Source organism: Erpetoichthys calabaricus, chromosome 2 (assembly GCF_900747795.2).
Source record: "Erpetoichthys calabaricus chromosome 2, fErpCal1.3, whole genome shotgun sequence".
Lineage (NCBI taxonomy): Eukaryota > Metazoa > Chordata > Cladistia > Polypteriformes > Polypteridae > Erpetoichthys > Erpetoichthys calabaricus.
In genome coordinates this window covers 290988278-291006145 of record NC_041395.2, presented here as the reverse complement: position 1 = coordinate 291006145, position 17868 = coordinate 290988278, and the positions used below count along the sequence as shown (strand labels likewise).

Below are 17868 nucleotides of genomic sequence, written 5' to 3'. Positions count from 1 at the left end.
TGAGCTAGCAGATGTTTCGTTTAAGTTTAGGATCAAGTGCAGCAAAAGTCCACTAATCCATCCATTGTCTGAATCTGCTGCATCTGATTGAGGTTCATGAAGGCTAGATATCCTTTATTGGCAACGCTGAGCACATGACATAAACTAGCCCTGGACATGGCACTGATCCATCCCAGGGCACACTCACACACATAATGCTCACAGTGGTTCAATGTAAAGTTGCTAATTAGTCTAAGTTATACATCTTTGGTTTGTGCAATGATAAAATGAAAACAAAGTTTCGAGTGAAGAACCCATGAAGACATACCCAGAATGTCCAGGCTGCACAGACATGTGAATTGTGCTTGGTTTTCTTTATCATGTATTTTTTTAGTTGTTTGGCCATTTTTCAAGTAGATGCAGATGAAGGACACTTGGTAGATTACACCTCTTTGTAAGGTATTGTTGGCAACAGCTACAGTATACTTGTTAATACAGTATCAGCCAAATGAGAAGCTGAAGCATTTTATGACAAAAATCTGCAAAATGTTAAATTTGTTGGTGTTGTTACTGTATTCTAACATTTAACCAACAAAAGATATCTATGAGTTGAAATTATATTTTCACCTTGAATAAGGAATTCTAGTTTTGGGAATCAAGCATAACTGGTCGTACCTTGGTTTAAGTTAAAGGCCTATAAAAACATTAATATATGAGACTTATATATGATTTTATGTCTGTTTAAATGTCTTTATTGCATTTTTTGGAAAACAATATAGTAGAATAATACATTATTTTCATAATACTGATGGAGTCTTCTGTCACTGTCAAAAGATGAGTGATGTTTATTTTATTATTTATGGGATTTTAGATGATATAATAATACAGTCTTTGTTGGGCAAAAGAAACATGGGTGGGTACATTCAAACTTAGCTACTATTTTCAGTGCATGTCCACATCTAGTTAACCCTGTCCATACCACTGTTTTCCCTTGTGATAAGGTTAATGTTACAGGCTTTAATTTGTTGCTTAAATGTGTCCATGTATCAGTATAGTAGAGAACTACTTTGGGTAAACAGCTATGAGACATGTGGGAAATTTGACTGAAGACGGCCAGTCTCAATGACACACGTTTGGTAATATTGCAGTATGTCTGTTTAGTATTTTTTGCCACCATCTTGTGTGAGGGGTGCATCAAAGACCACACATATGGAACAACCATAATGGTTTGTATAAAGTCCAAGTCTTACATCCATACAGGAGGACCCTTGGCACTGAAAGTTTGCAAGCACTGATTTTTGTTTCAAGTCTCATGTCACAGTTATTTCAAAGTCAGTGGCAACTCACCAATGGCAGAACTTCAATGCTTTGTGTATGCATTTTATAACTACTACATCAACACTAAGACTGGTGCGCTGTGTGATATCACGATAGCAGAAGTCAGCAGCCTTGTGCAATGGCTGACCATCAATAGTGATGTGTGCCAATGCTGAAAAATCTGTTGAATCCACTAGCTGGAACAGTAGTTCTGTATTTTTGACACTGATTGTTAGCGCTGTGACAGATGTCCAGTGCCTTTTCCCAGCCAGGAGGCCAATATACTGGAAGGATTGGGGGAGTAGATGTGCACAGGTCACTGCCTCTCCCGGAGTGCTAGATGGCAGCCCCACCGGGTTGTGGCGGCACCTCAGATATCCGCAGAGCTACATTGGAGTTAGAGTTTGGCACAGCCATGTTGGGTTCTGCTCCACTAGGGGGAGCAGCAGAGCCATACTTTGGGTTTCCACCACACCTGGGAGTACTCTCAGATAATGCTGATGAGCCACCAAAAGTGCTCCCAGGTGCCTCATTAAAGGAGCCGCCTCATTTCACTCAAGGAGCCAGAGTCAGGGAGAGTTGGACGAAAGTTGCCGGAGGAGGAGTGGAGGTGAAGGATGAGAGAGAGAGAGAAAGGAAGAAGAGACAAAAAGAAAATACTGTGTTTAAGTGCTTTATTGTACTGCGCTGTTGTGGGGAGCAAAAGAAAAGCGCTTCCCCACCAAATAAACATGTGCTATGCGGAGAAACTTGTGCCTGGTTTCTGCTTGTGTCGGGTTTGAGCGGCTAGTGCGTCCCCGCAAGCCAAAGCCCAAGAAGCGTGACAGCTCTTACAGAGTTATCAGTGACAATCTAATGTAACTTTGATGGATTGTGCTGCTACTGCAGATAATGTTACAGTTGTTCAGTGGCTTTGCTTTTGGCATACAATCTTGAACATTTAAATAATAATCATCCATCTGTTCAGTAGATTAGCTGGTTTTATTTAAATATAAACAACAGCATTGTAGCATAAAAGATGTTAAATAGTAGCAGAGCAAGGACCTAGCATGGCTTCCTACCATACCAAACTAAACATGGTTCAGATCATCAAGCTAGATGAAGTCCTCTGACCATCAAACTATTTTAAAATGACTATGATATTTTCAAGTTTATCAGGGCAATCAAAGTGGCATAATATCTGCCACGTCCCTTTCAACTGACCTTGTCAAAAGTTTTTGTCACATTTTCAAAGACCATATGTAACTGCTTTCAATGTTCCTTGCACTTCTCTTATGGCTATGTGGCCATGAAAATCATGTCCATAATGTTATGAACTGAACGAAAGCTATGCAGTGAGAACATTTTGCCAAAATCACCAATCACAATGCATGACCAGCTGATCATTATATATGCCAAAATTGTTCCAGCAATTGACAGTAAAGGCATTCTACAACGACTTTTGCAATTTGTGTGGCCATTCTTGTGTTCATAAAGGTGACTTATCTTTAAAATCTTAGAGTACTGTCTCTGTACAGTAATCCCTCGCTATATCGCGCTTCGCCTTTCGCGGCTTCACTCCATCGCGGATTTTATATGTAAGCATATTTAAATATATATCGCGGATTTTTCGCTGCTTCGTGGGTTTCTGCGGACAATGGGTCTTTTAATTTCTGGTACATGTTTCCTCAGTTGGTTTGCCCAGTTGATTTCATACAAGGGACGCTATTGGCAGATGGCTGAGAAGCTACCTGGCTTACTTTTCTCTTTCTTTTGTGCTGACTTTCTCTGATCCTGACGTAGGGTGATTGAGCAGGGGGCTGTTTGCACACCTAGACGATATGGACGCTCGTCTAAAAATGCTGAAAGATTATCTTCACGTTTGATCTTTTCTGCAGCTGCTTCCTGAAACGACATGCTGCACGGAGCTTCGCATACTTAAAAGCTCGAAGGGCACGTATTGATTTTTGATTGAAAAACAAACTCTGTCTCACTTTGTCTGCTCCTGACGGTGGGGGTGTGAGCTGCCGCATTCAACAGCTTACTTTGTCTGCTCTTGAGGGAGGGGGTGTGAGCTGCCGCCTTCAACAGCTTTGTGCCGTGGTGCTTCACATACTTAAAAGAAAAACAGCCCTATTGATCTGTTTACTTTTCTCTATCTCTGTGACGTGATCTGCTCCTGACAAGCACTCCTTTGAAGAGGAAGATATGTTTGCATTCTTTTAATTGTGAGATGGAACTGTCATCTCTGTCTTGTCATGGAGCACAGTTTAAACTTTTGAAAAAGAGACAAATGTTTGTTTGCAGTGTTTGAATAACGTTCCTGTCTCTCTACAACCTCCTGTGTTTCTGCGCAAATCTGTGACCCAAGCATGACAAATAAAAATAACCATATAAACATATGGTTTCTACTTCGCGGATTTTCTTATTTCGCGGGTGGCTCTGGAACGCAACCCCAGCGATGGAGGAGGGATTACTGTATTCTTACTGAATAATTTTAAAAGTTTTTTTGGCAACTAGGATCATCTAGTTTAAATTTCAGAACAAATGAAAGCCTGAAATCTTTTCATTCTTCATTTATTTTATAAGTTTTATTGTTTAACTTAGTAAAGGTTGCAAAGGTAGATTTCACAACTGGTAACTGAGGTAACTCATGGATAGCACTGTCTATGGTTGAACAGACTATGAAGATGATCCCTCCAACACTGTAGAATATTGTAGCACATGTTAAAAGAGTTCAGCCATCCTTGCTAAATATAGCTGAAATGACACTTGGAGCTCTTTTGATTAGCAGCCATTTGCATTTCTTTTGCTTTTTTCCACCCATCATCTTTCATCTGATGTAGCTTTGACTGTACTTCTATTGATTTTGCAGTAGGCTACATGTTTTGCAATGCACGCTTGTTTGACAGCCTCTTTGTGGGTTGTGTGTAGGGGTACGAGAAGAGGGAGAACAGTAGCATCATTGCTATTAAAACATTATTAATAAATCCACAGGTTTGATTTCCCAAAGCCACTTGGCTGCTTTTAAGCAAATCCCATTCAACTGTCAAATTATGAACTGTGTTAAATAAGTTGTTCAGTTTCAGCTACTTCTTGGAATTGTTGCCTTTTCTCTGGAACCTATGATAAGGACACATTTACCTTTTGTGTGGCTGTGAAATGATGGGGAGGTGATGTGACTGCTGCACATACAAATATGTGACTGTCATCTATCAATCACCTGACAAGCAATCTGCTCCTCACAAGGCACAAGTGAGAAGTATGTTGTGGTTGTCATGCTGTCATACAATAATGTAGTCCAATATTTGCCATATTTTAAATTGAGGATGTGTTTATGTCATTTTGTTGCTTGTTAGTAGATGGTGCACTGTCTTTGCAGCATAAGGTGATCACACCATTGTCCTGTTGCTGGTTTTTCTAGCTATTCTGTAATGCCCAAGTACCAGTGGCCAGGCATTTACATTGTATTCAACAGCATTAGAGTCATCCAAATGAGTGATCTTGTCCTTCCATATTACTTGCTGATTTCAAGTGTAGAACTATGCGCAGAACCGTTACTTGCTTGAATCATAGTATCATAGTTTGTGCATAGGCAGTGATAATGGTGATGTGATATTTGTGATGCTAGTTATATTTATAGCGGCATTACCATAACATTAACTCCATATGATAGTATATACTGTATACAGTTTCTGATTAAGTGAACAGCTAAGCCAATGCGAGAAAATGTATGTTCATTAATAGCCTTCCCAACACAAAAAATAGTCATCAACAACCACTTCAATTTCAGACATCCCAGGCAGGTAAGTTTCACTTAAAATAGCAGTGTCAGTTCCTTAGAGATCAACCTTACAAGCAAGAATCTGAGTGCTATAGTGAGCAAACATTCCTTTATCTAAAAGTTCAGATTTTTCTCTCCTTGGTAAAACTTGTTCTTCTTACTTTAGGTGTGGTTGCCCATTCAGTTCTTGCTGAATGACAGGTTTCTATGGAGATGAGATGTTTTTAGGACATATTTTCTAACCCCTTCCTTAGTGCTAGGACAGCAATGTTGTTCTTAAATAACGTTGCTCTCACACTCGAGAAGGGCATGAATCAGGGGCTACCGACCATATCCCTTCTAGTTTAGCCTAGGCACACAAGCATGTATTTACCTGTTGGTTCCACGAGGAGGCAATAAGTGGGTCTTGTACCAGCAGAGATAATTTACCCACCCTACGTATGTTTTAAGCCCAAAGGTCTAGTGTGTGGCCAATGAGAAGCTCATTAACTGTAGATGCATCAAGCCAATCTGTGTTAGTACACACTGTCATCTGTATTAATATTACATTCACTAGAATAGTATTTCTTTATGTTCATATATCCAGCCCTTTCCTTCCATTAACTGTTTAGATATACAGTATGTATTTAAAAATCATGGTGATGATGGATAACCAACTAACTTTCTCATTGTTCACATTGTGGCAGTCTTCTGTTCATGAAGATTCACTCTGTAAAACATCCTCAAGAACAGCTATGTATTTCAAGTTTTTATCCAAGCACTGGTCATGTCATGTCTTGATCACTGCAAATCCTTTCTGGCAGGGGTACTGACATGTACTGACAAGCTACTACAGATGCTCAGACATGCAGCAACACACATCATTTTCAACCTGCCAAAACAGGCACATGCCACTCCCCTTACCTGTTCACTCCTCTGGCACTCTGTAGTTACATGGTTTAAGTTCAAGTCATTGATGCTGGACAGCAGAGCTATCAGTGGTTTAGCACATAGTTGATTTAGACGCCCTCATTATGTCCTATGCTTCCTCCTGCCAAACACTCAGGTGATCTGGTGATAAGCATCTGGTAATACCACCTCCATGTGGCAACAAATTTCAGTCCAGACTCTTTTCATGTGTAGCCTCTCACTGGTGGAATGAGCTGCTCATATTCATTTGAACAGTTGACTCCATCATTGTAATGAAAAAACATTTGAAAACTTACTCACATGATGTAGGCATTTTTCACTTGTTTTGGTCAATTTTTGTAACAATTTTCTCCAAACTCTGTTGACCCCTGTTGACTCAATTATGTTGACCTCATTTATAATTTACTTTGGGTGAAAGTCTCTTCTAAATGAATGATTATAAATGTAAATAATTTATCTCACTTTTAATTGAAAGGCCAAAGGCAGGCCTTTAACACCAAAGCCTACCACATTTTTATGAGGCACAACACAGGAATCAACCATTGATGGGGCATTATTATACAGCAGAGTATACTAATATACATATATATTTCTTCATAGTGAGACAACTTACCATGCATGTCTTTGGGACATAGGAGGAAGCCATACTATTTACAGAGAATTAACACACATATGTGTTCATGTAGCAAGTCAGACAATAAAAAAGAACAAAGGTAAGAATAATGTTGGCAGCAGTTCAATGTGAAGAACTTCAGAATAAGAACAGGAATAATACATGAAAGCAAACAAATGCTATTTACACTTGGTTGTTTAGTATGGCTTCTTTGAAAATTGACAGCGATTTGATACGTATATTAAATCAGTATGCTTCTAGATTTATTGCTACACTTCCATGAGTCAGGAGAATTACTTGCCTGGAATTCTAGGTAGGTAATCTAGGTTAATGGACAGTCTGCCCACTAATATCAATGATGGAGGAAACAATATAAGTAGTCTAAGAGCATTATGATTCACTCTGTTACCAACACACTAATGATGAATCATTCTGACCCCATAATTATTTGTGGTGATTTCAACCATGTGGCTTTGGATAGAACAATAAAAAACTTCCATCAGCATGTGTCATGTTCTACTCAAGGTAACAACAAGCTGAATCTGCTCTGTTCAAATGTTAAGACACTTTAACATTTTTAGAACCTTTGGGTAGATCTGACCACAACCCAATCACTCTTACTCCCACCTACACAGGAGTTTTTAGAAGTAATCGGTGACTGTTTTTTAACACGGTATGTTAAAGCACCAACACGGGGTGAAGCTTGTCTGGATTTAGTATTTTGTAATAATCAAGATAGAATTGAGGGTGTGGAAGTGATGGAACCACTAGGGTCAAGTGACCATAATATAATACAATTCTCAGTATTTTGTAAGAGTACAAATGCAAATACTAAAATTGTTAAGTTGAACAGATGCAACAAAGTCTAAATAGGATACACTGGGATAAGCTGTTAAGTGTGGAGATAGTCGAGGAGCAGTGTAACAGATTTAAAAAAGTTTTACATTTAATGCAGGACAGATGCATACCTAAATTTGGAATTAATCAGAAATTTAAAAAAAAACTCCACAGTGGATTAATACAGATTTAAAAAAGAAGTTGCAAAGGAAAAAACAGCTATATAAGGCATATAAGACTAATAACTGCAAAGTGAATCGTAGAGCGTATGAGAACATGAGAGCAACCATTAAGAAGGATATCAAGGAGGCTAAAAGACAGTTGGAGAAGAATATAGCAGGTAAGGCGAAAGAAGACCCTAAGAGATTCTTTCACTATTTTAGTAAAAGAACAGTCAAGGAGGAAGTGAAGTGCATCAGAAATAGTAAAGGGGAATTAAAAGATACATACAATGAAATATCAGATGCCCTAAACTTACATTATTCTGAGGTGTTCACAAGTGAGCAAGTGGATAACCTCCCATAGGTAAACTCGACTACTGTGGAGGTACTGAGGGATTTTGGAAATTGTAGAAGGAGAAGTAATGCTCAGGTTAAATAAGCTGAAATCAACAAGTCACTAGGACCAGATAATATTTACCCTTGAGTTCTTAAGGAGGCTAGTGAGCACATATATAAACCCTTGACACATATTTTTAGGAAGTCACTGTGCACTGGGGTGATTCCAAAGGACTGGAAAATGGCAAATATCATCCCATTATATAAAAAAGGTGACAGGGCAGATCCAAGCAACTATAGGCCAGTAAGCTTAACATGCATCACAGAAAAGTTAATGGACGAAATTATTAAAGATAAGATTGAGCAACACTTGGCAAGGACAGGAGTTATTCTGAACAGTCAGCATGGGTTCAGAAGGGGGAGGTCATGTTTTACTAACATGCTGGAATTTTATGAGGAGGCAACAAAAGGATACGATCAAAGTGGAGCATATGATATTATTTATCTTGACTTTCAGAAAGCATTCGATAATGTTCCAAATGAGAGGTTGGGCATCAAACTAAAAGAGGTGGGAGTTCAGGGTGATGTTTTTAGATGGGTGCAGAATTGGCTCAGACACAGGAAGCAGATGGTGATGGTGTGAGGACCTCATCAGAATTAGCCAATGCTAAGAGTGGTGTTCCATAGGGGTCAGTCCTAGAGCCGCTTCTATTTTTAATGTATATAAATGATTTAGATAGGAATATAAGTAACAAGCTGGTTAAGTTTGCAGATGATACCAAGATAGGTGGATTAGCAGATAATTTGGAATCCGTTATATCATTACAGAAGGACTTGGATAGCATACAGGCTTGGGCAGATTTGTGGCAGATGAAATTTAATGTCAGTAAATGTAAAGTATTACACATAGGAAGTAAAAATGTTAGGTTTGAATACACAATGGGCGGTTGGAAAATCAATTGTACACCTTATGAAAAGGATTTAGGAGTCATAGTGGGCTCTAAGCTATCGACTTCCAGACAGTGTTCAGAAGCCATTAAGAAGGTAAACAGAATGTTAGGTTATATAGCACGATGTGTGGAGTACAAGTCCAAGGAGGTTATGGTCAACCTTTATAATGCACTGGTGAGGCCTCATCTGGAATACTGTGTGTAGTTTTGGTCTCCAAGCTTCAAAAAGGACATAGCAGCACTAGAAAAGGTCCAGAGAAGAGCGATTAGGCTGATTCCAGGTCTAAAGAGGTTGAATTATGAGGAAAGATTAAAAGAGCTGAGCCTATACAGTTTAAGCAAACGAAGATTAAGAGGTGACATGATTGAGGTGTTTAAAATTATGAAGGGAATTAGTACAGTAGATCGAGACTGTTATTTTAAAATGAGTTCATCAAGAACACGTGGACACAGTTGGAAACTTGTTAAGGGTAAATCTCGCACAAACATTAGGAAGTTTTTCTTTACACAGAGAATGATAGACACTTGGAATAAGCTACCAAGTAGTTTGATAGACAGTAAAAACTTAGGGTCTTTCAAAACTCGACTTGATGTTTTTTTGGAAGAAATAAGTGGATGGAACTGGCGAGCTTTGTTGGGCTGAATGACCTGTTCCCTTCTAGAGTGTTCTAATGTTCTACACACCTGTTATTGGATAGCAGCTTGTTGCCACCAGGATAGTGAGAATGTGAAACCAGGAGATTAAAATAACTCTAAATGGTGATATTGAGGGATTCAGGCACTGCACCACAGACTATATTATCTTCTGTGTCGACACTATTGTGCCCTCATAAACAGTGTGGAGCTTTCCAAACAACAAGCCCTAGATTACTGAGGAGCTAAAATGTATGAATGAGAAGAAGAAAACATTCAAAGCTGCTGACAAAGAGGCTCTAAAGGATGTAAAGCAAGTACTAAAAACTGAATGAAGAGAAGGAAGTTTGCCGTGCTAAAATCAAAAACAAACTCACTCAAAATAACACAAAAAGATGTTTTGGATGGATTGGGGTTGATCATTGGATTGAGGAAATCCAGGGCTCAGGTATTAGAAGGGAATGTAGAAAAAACTAAAGTCATAAACCAATTTTTTAGTAAATTTTCCTTTCTTCCAACACCACCTTCTTCCAATATGCAAATATGGAAGCTACACACAGGAAAAGCCACAAGACCAGACGGAGTCTGTCCTCTAGTTCTTGTGGCCTGTGCTGATCAACATTGTGGTATCCTGTGCTACTTGATCAGTCTTATCACCAAAGCTCCAGAAAGACCTGCTGCTGTGAAAAACATCATATGTAGTTCCAGTTCCGAAGAAGGCAGGTGCCTCCTCACCTAATGCTTACAAACCAGTGGTATTTACATCTCATGTCATGAAGACCTTCAAGAGGCTGGTCTTGGACTATATTAGTCCTCTTGTGAAAGGCCACTTTAACCACTGCAGTTTCCCTATTGCCTATATGGGGTAAGCTCAGAGATATGCAGGTGGATGAGCATATGGTGTCCTGAATAATGGATTATCTTTCCAACAGATCGCAGTTTGTGAGCCTCAAAAAATGCTTCTCTGATGTGGATGTAAGCAACATTGGTGCACCCCAAGGAACATTCCAGTCTCCTTTTCTCTTCACACTGTTGTTGCACAAAGTTGGTACTGCTGATTTCTTCTAGACTTTAGTAGCGCTGAATGCTCATTAAAACAGAAGATTTAACAGTGTGCAGAAATCCAACTTCACCTTCCCTTAGCTTGCATTCCAAAATAAGTGAACGAACTCTAGTTTGTACCAGTCTCAGCCTGTACTTCATCTAATAACAAAGGTGTAACTCAGAGATGAACTGACATGTTTGCAGAACCCCCTTCAGACCAGAAGACGCAAGTACAGAACAAAGAGCTATAATTCACTGAATGACAAATGTGATGGGCAAAATAATGGTCCTATAAACAGTCACTGATTTTGTAACTGGAAGTGATTTTAATCCAGTTATAAGATGCTACAAGTCTTCCTTCAAAAACTAGCTAGCTGCACTCATATCTGAGAACTGTCATGGGCACTCTCCAAAATGACCATTGTACTCTCTGAAACATAAAAGCTGATGAGCTGCTCCCTCTTTGGCGAACTGAAAGGTGACAGTTACTTCAATTTGTGAACCAAAAAGCTGAGACCCACTCTGCAAAGACAAGCCCTGTGCTCAGAGGGCTGAGAATACTGAGAAGCAGCTATTACTTCAATAAGGGAACTTAACAATCTAAACTCTTGTGCCAGAAAGGGTTTAAGTTGCAGATGACACAGCAACGGGCCTAAATGAGAAAATCATATCATAAACAAATGACCACATTGCAAAGAGAAAAATCCATTTGAAACCAGAGCAAAAACTGCATGCAACACTGGACACCATCCTTAATAATAATAATAATAATGAATTTTATTTATAGGGGCACTTTACATTAGCAATAAATCTCAAAGTGCAACATAAAAAGATTAAACAAAGGCAATGCAAGATTAAAAACAGAGATAAAACAACAATAATTATAGCATTCTTGTTAATAAGCTTTCCTAAATAGAAAAGTCTTTAGCTGTTTTTTAAAACAGCCCATAATCCGCTGTGTTCTTAGGCTCTCTGTTAGGGCATTCCAGAGCTGTGGAGCAGTCCTTTTTCCTTAAGGACTTGGTATCATAAAACTGTTTACCTGTGTGAAGATAATCTGGAACTCAAAATTGTCATTAAATAGCCAGTCTCTTTTGTGTTGTATGTTTGTCATGTTGCATCCTGTCTTACATATGTATATGCAGTTGTCATTTTTCTGTAATCCGTGTGTTTATCAATATTTTGTATTAATTCTGTTTCTGAAAAACAAGTGTGCTTCAGTTACCTTGATATAAATCTTATGGTTGGAGACTACCTCCTAGAATAAAGAAAGTTAAATAAATTTAGGTAAATAAATTAGAAGCCTTACCAAATTATTTAAACTAATTATTGGCCTTGCTGAAGGCAAAACTGATATTTCATTAATCTAATTACATATCTTCATTTTCCTACACTATGCACCCCTGACAGTAAATGTAACACCAGGTCATGTCACTTGCACTTGTATTGACAAGGGGAATGAGACAGAGTACAGGAGTCAGGTGTAGAACTTTGTTTTCAGTGCAAAGAGAATTGTCTGCAACCTAACATCAACAAAAACAAGGAAATTGCTATTGACTTTTGATGCACTAAAGAGGCAGCACTATTCAGAGAGTGGATGTGGATGTCGTGCACTGCTACTAGTACATGGCAGTCCAAATTAATGTCATGTTGGACTGGTCTCATAACACAGAGCAACTATATAAGAAAGGGGAGAGCACACTTTTTCTCTTCGGAGGCTGGACCTCAATGTTGTGTGGCGGATGACTGGGGCTCCTACCCAACCAGGACGCCCGTTTAACACTAGGATTACGTCTTTTGTTTGGTAAATGTGAAGATAAGCGCAAGCAGCCTACTTTCCCATCCTCCCATTGCCGCAGAAATGGCAAAAAGCTCGGGGAAATAACCTATACAGTGCATTATGTGTTTATGTATTGTAACGGATGGCCGGGGTAAATAAGTAATTAAGTTTTGTAGTCTTTATATAGCATTATGATAGAGTAGTGGAACAAGTTTAAACTTATCCATCTGCTGGGGAATTTTTTAAAGCTGATAATATTCAAATTTTTTTGTTATAAAATGACAGCAGTATATATGGAAAGCACAAAAAGTTTTTCCTTTTATTTCAGCCCTCAGGGTGAAACTAAATAAAGCTAAAATATCAACTAAATGTTTGAATGCTGAAAAGTTAAAAACTGAACAGAAACCTCAGAATGATCCTGAAATTTTGGGGTAAGAAATTAAATTTATCAATATTATGTTTTCGTAATTTAACTATTTTATTATCAGTTATAATGCAAATATTGTATATTTAATGAATTGCCCTGATGTTTGTAGTATGGAATATTCATTTACAGTTTCTTGTAATAATGTTTTTGTCCTATATAAAATAAAGCTACAGCACGGTCATGATGTCTGATTTTAGATTTTGCTAAGTACATCAAAATGCACCAAACTGTTAAGCTATCTAGACAGTAAATGAGAGAGAGCCTGAATATTTAATGTTTACAGAGTAACAGAAAACTTTAAAGGTAAAAGATTTTTCTATGAAACTTTCTTGTTTTGTACATTTAAATAAAAATTTCCAGTTCTACTATTAAAGAGTGTTTTTTGTTCACTTTTAAATATAGATATTGACTTGTCCCATACTTCTCAGAAGCATTACAGTGTATATTTACAGTAATTTAGTGAATAAAGAACACTTTGAAAGAGTCATCAACAATGCCTACTTATACAAAAGGCCTTTTTAAGACTCACCTTTCCACAGCATAATTGACTTTCTACTTCTAAACTCTCCCTTGAATATATACAGCGTGTATTGATCTTATTAGACATCAAGTTACTGTGTTTTTGCTATATTGCTAGTGCATCATCAACTTTTAGAATTAAATGTAATACTAGGCTTCATGGGTTCAAGTTTTACTTTTTGTTTTCTATTGCCTATTGTACATTGTTGTTAAACATATAAATGTGTGTACAGGGTATTGATTTATTCTGTAAGTAGCTTTGGGTGCAGGTCAGTTTTTTTTTTTTAGCAACTTCAGTGGATTAAGATCTCAGGGAGGTTGGACAAACTGCCATTGTCCATTTTGCTAGGTTGAAACCGAAACCCTGGCCTGGCGAGCTGCTACCAGGCACTCTTACTACCTAGTAAAAAGTCTCTGCCTGAAAAGGTCAGAATGCAGCTTTGTGCCTTAACTGTTAAGATACTCTTCACCAGACCTTGTAATATCAGCAGGGATGTTTCCCAAAGGCATAAGCTGGAGACCCATGTTCTGAACAAAGGGCCATACATCAAGAATGAGCAACATTATTAGACAAAACTTTGCACCAGTGGTCAACCAAGAGGATGGGCTCATGTGTACCCAAGAAGCCAATGACCAGACCATTATTCCTTCTTTTATAAACATCCTAATTAACTGCTCTTCTCATCAAGCTAATGCTCAACTCGGCCAGCTTTTGCTGCCGGTAGCCAGAACCCATAGCTTATAGGGTGTGTGCTGCACTCTGCTGGACTGGTAAGGTGGAATACGTTTTTGGATTCTGGACAAGGTTATCATTAATCCATCCTTGCTGAGGAACAGCAAGTGCACGAGCAAGAGAGGGAGACCGTACATAAAACACATGTTCACTTTGCTAACGATGGGGGCTGACTGATCACCAGTTGACCCAGCAAGCATAACTTTGCCTGCTACCGAGGACACTGTTCGTGTAATATCCTTAGAGAGAAACTGCAGTGGCGCTCATGATAAGAAAGTACATTTAGTTATAAATTAGGAATTGTATGTGTAGTGTTACATTTTCATTAAAAATGTCTTTAAGTTACATTATAGCTTTCAGACTAGCAAGTTTTTAAATAAGTAGTAGTATATATAACACAACTTGGTTATTTATCTGATTCACTGCACAATGTCAGTGAACTACCCAAAAATGCCTTGAATGAAGATTGCATCAATATCCTTCTTTTAAACAGGTTGTAAAGTATGTCCACATGTGGCATTAATTTGTGAAATATGTTTAGAAAATATAGAAATTTGTCAGCTTCCAATATCCTTAATACCCTACTTGCCTGTTTCACAGTGGCGGGATCAAAATCAGTGGACTGTCTTATAGTTTCAAAACATCGCAGGGGGTTTTCCTTGTGCTTATGGACAGTATGAAAATTATACCTTGATGCCGATGTTCAGGGAAGTCACAGAGCAACCACTTGGCCAAGAACAACAGTGTACTTGGACAATCTAGCGAAAATCCAGCCGAGATCTGAAAAAAATACTCATATCTGTGGGATATGAGATGTTGCTTGTTGCTAAAGCTGGTATAAATTATTTAATTTAGCTGGTGTGCATAGCAATGAATTAATGGGTCTCTTGGACTTTGCATTGAACTCCAACAGTTGCTCCTGTTGTTATGATGGCCCCGTCATAAGGTTGAGCTATAGGTTTAGTTTTCTGATCATCGGGCAGGATTGTGCACAACCTATCCAAAATCTTTGTAGATATACTGTAGTTTCAGTTGTTGTGTTCAAGGTAGAAGTGATTTTAAAAAAATGCTATTGAGCACAATTTGCCTCATCAGTGTATCACAGCTCAATGGTTAGCTGGGTCTTGGTTGAAATTAATTTTGTTTTGTCAGCTTGCAAAGCAACAAAACTTGACTAGTTCATTGACAGTTTGAGTCCTCAAAACAGTCAAGTAATTTGCTTTGTATTGTTTTGGAGGTACCTTTGAAAACTGTCACAGTTTTTAGATTCTCCTCAAGAACTAAATCTAGAGAGGCCACAAAATCTACCAAGCCACGAAAATTGTCAGAGTTTGCAGATATTTCTGTTCCATTGCGTCTATGTAATGCCAGTTCAAATGCTCCAGAGAATTTCACAGTGTCTACTAGTTAAAACAAAATGTGTCTCTTCCTCTGCAACTCTTCATTCTGTAGCCTTCATCCAGTTGGTTAATATTTGCCCTCATCAATTCTGCTTGTTTAAAAGTATTTTCGTATGGAATCTGGAAAACTCATGCTTTTAAATACAGTACCTTTTTTCATGTCTTCTATACCAGTGATAGTCCATGCTTTATCAGTCCCAGTTGTTCATAAAAACAGGTATGGAAAACAAAATAGTGCATTAGCTACATCGCAGCTTGCTACCCAGTTTTTACAAGAATATTCGCTCCAAGAGATGTGATTGCATCAGAAACATTTGCACTGGCTTTCTTTAGTTCTCACACACAAATCAATTAAGAAAGGATATAAGCTAAATATGCTGTGTCTATTATGTAGTTCAAGGGCGAGTCGCAAAGAGCTCTGTACTGTTTTATGGAATTGAATTTTTTAATGTGCTAGGTTTTGATGCATTGCTGTACTGTATATTAAAAAATTCTGTGGTGTATTCAATGTTACCTCTTCGACAGGTGCATTTAAATGAGGATCACATTATGATTGGGCAAAAATGAGCAAAAATCTATAGTAGTGATAGGTCACCAAATAATGTGGTCTTTATAATTGAATTTATAATGGAACTGACTTCACAACAGTTTAGCATTTTTATTTATTGTGTATTCTTTTATTATTTTTTATTTTTATTTTAGGTTAGGGAGTTGCTCCATAGTAACAAAAACATAACAACTTGTGAAGGATAAAGTCTAGCCCTGTGTTATAAGTTTATTCCTGAATCCAGAAAGTGCAGTGTAGCATCTCACATATGCACACACTCTTACTCACACACATTCACACACACACACAGCTCTGTGTTGGGGTTGGTGGTAACCCAGCACAGAAGCTTCTGTGAGCAAAGGAGCGGTGTAGTATAAAATAAAAGAAGCTTAATAATTAGCTATTTCTCTAGAAGTGAAAAAGTTAAACGAAGCCTTAGAAATTTTTTGTTTTGTATTGTTTGTTATTGTCTTTCATCTATTGTGTGTGTGTGTGTGTGTGTGTGTGTGTGTGTGTGTGTGGACGACAGCTTCTCCATTGCTGAGGCTACCACAGGTTCGCAGCACAGCAGTAGAGCAAACCGGAAACAACTACGAGCCAATCGAGATCACACTATACATGCCTGTGGCTGATGGCTGATGCAAGGGAAATTATAAATGCAAGGAGCAATATAACTTGGCCACTGACCTGGCCCCAACTATGCCCGTTTGCTGTGTCTGTTTATAGGGGAGTGGTAGCTCCTGCTGCAATAAATAACCCTGCTGTTCCTGTTTCAAGTTGAATAAAGCTGGTTTTGCTAAAGTACTGAGATTCAACCTCGTGTTTTGGGGTGCAAGACTGTGACTCACGCATCACGATATGTATATATTGTGGCAGACAGCTAGGACCCTTGCCTGGCCGGGACGCCTGGAGAACAGAAGGACCAGGAGAGAGGCAATATCTCACCTGGGACGCAAAAGGGCAATCCCCCTGGATTACATCAGGGTCATGGGCTTGGAGCTTGGACGGTTCCGGAGCCATGGACTGCAGCACTTCCACCACACCAGTAAGTGCTGCAGGAAAATCGTCAGTGTGCACCTGGAGCACATCTGGGTGCAACATAAAAGGGGCTACATCACTCCATTCAGAGAGCTGGAGTTGGGAGCGAGAGGACAGAGCTTGTGGGAGAGGAGTGGAGGCGGAAGAAGAGAAGAACAAGAAAAGAAATGTAAAAAAAAGGACTGAGTTATTGGCTGTTGTTGATTGTGCACTGTGTGCAGGAAAGGAAGAAGAAAAGGCAAAATAAAAGCGTGTGTGTTTGAACATTGAGAGTCTGCTCTTCTGTTTGTGGTATGGGTTGGCATTTTCCACTAATGTGTGTGTGTGTGTATATACAGTATATATATATATATATATATATATCTATATATATTATATATATATATATATATATATATATATATATATATATATATATATATATATATATATATATAGATATATATTATATATATTTATTATAAGAGATGGTCGGCAGCTCAATCCGGTCGGGACGCCCCTGAGATGAAAGGATGGGGGAAGGCAGCTTTTGTAGGACACTGCCTCCCCCAAGACACTAGATGGCAGCTTCCATTGAGTATAGCGGTACCCCGGATTCCCACAGGGCATCCTGGGACTTGGAGTTCACAGTCTCAGTCCTGTTGAGTGCTGTGGGTGCCATCAGGGGGTGCTGTGGAAGGACCAGGACAGTCGTGCTTCCCTTATAGCCCTGAAGTACTACCCAGTCACGAGGATGAAGGCCCAGATGTACTTCCAGGAAGTGCTAGCAAGTCACGTGAATGGAAGGACAGAAAGAGAAAGAGTATTGTGATTATTTTTGATTTTATTGTGTTTATTGAGGCTGTGGTGCTTGAACAAGGCACTAGTTGAGAAGAAAAATAA

The 17868-nt window shown here is 38.6% G+C and overlaps 1 protein-coding gene across 2 annotated transcripts in view; it reads left to right on the top strand.

Annotated features, from left to right (window-relative positions):
• Positions 1 to 17868, top strand: part of LOC114647187 (coiled-coil domain-containing protein 172-like) — a 49976-nt gene that overhangs the window by 11637 nt on the left and 20471 nt on the right. For both annotated transcript variants that reach the window (XM_028795762.2, XM_051922459.1), the window contains exon 3: positions 12651 to 12753. In XM_028795762.2, the coding sequence (XP_028651595.2) occupies positions 12651 to 12753 (103 nt within the window). The remainder of the gene's footprint in view (positions 1 to 12650; positions 12754 to 17868) is intronic.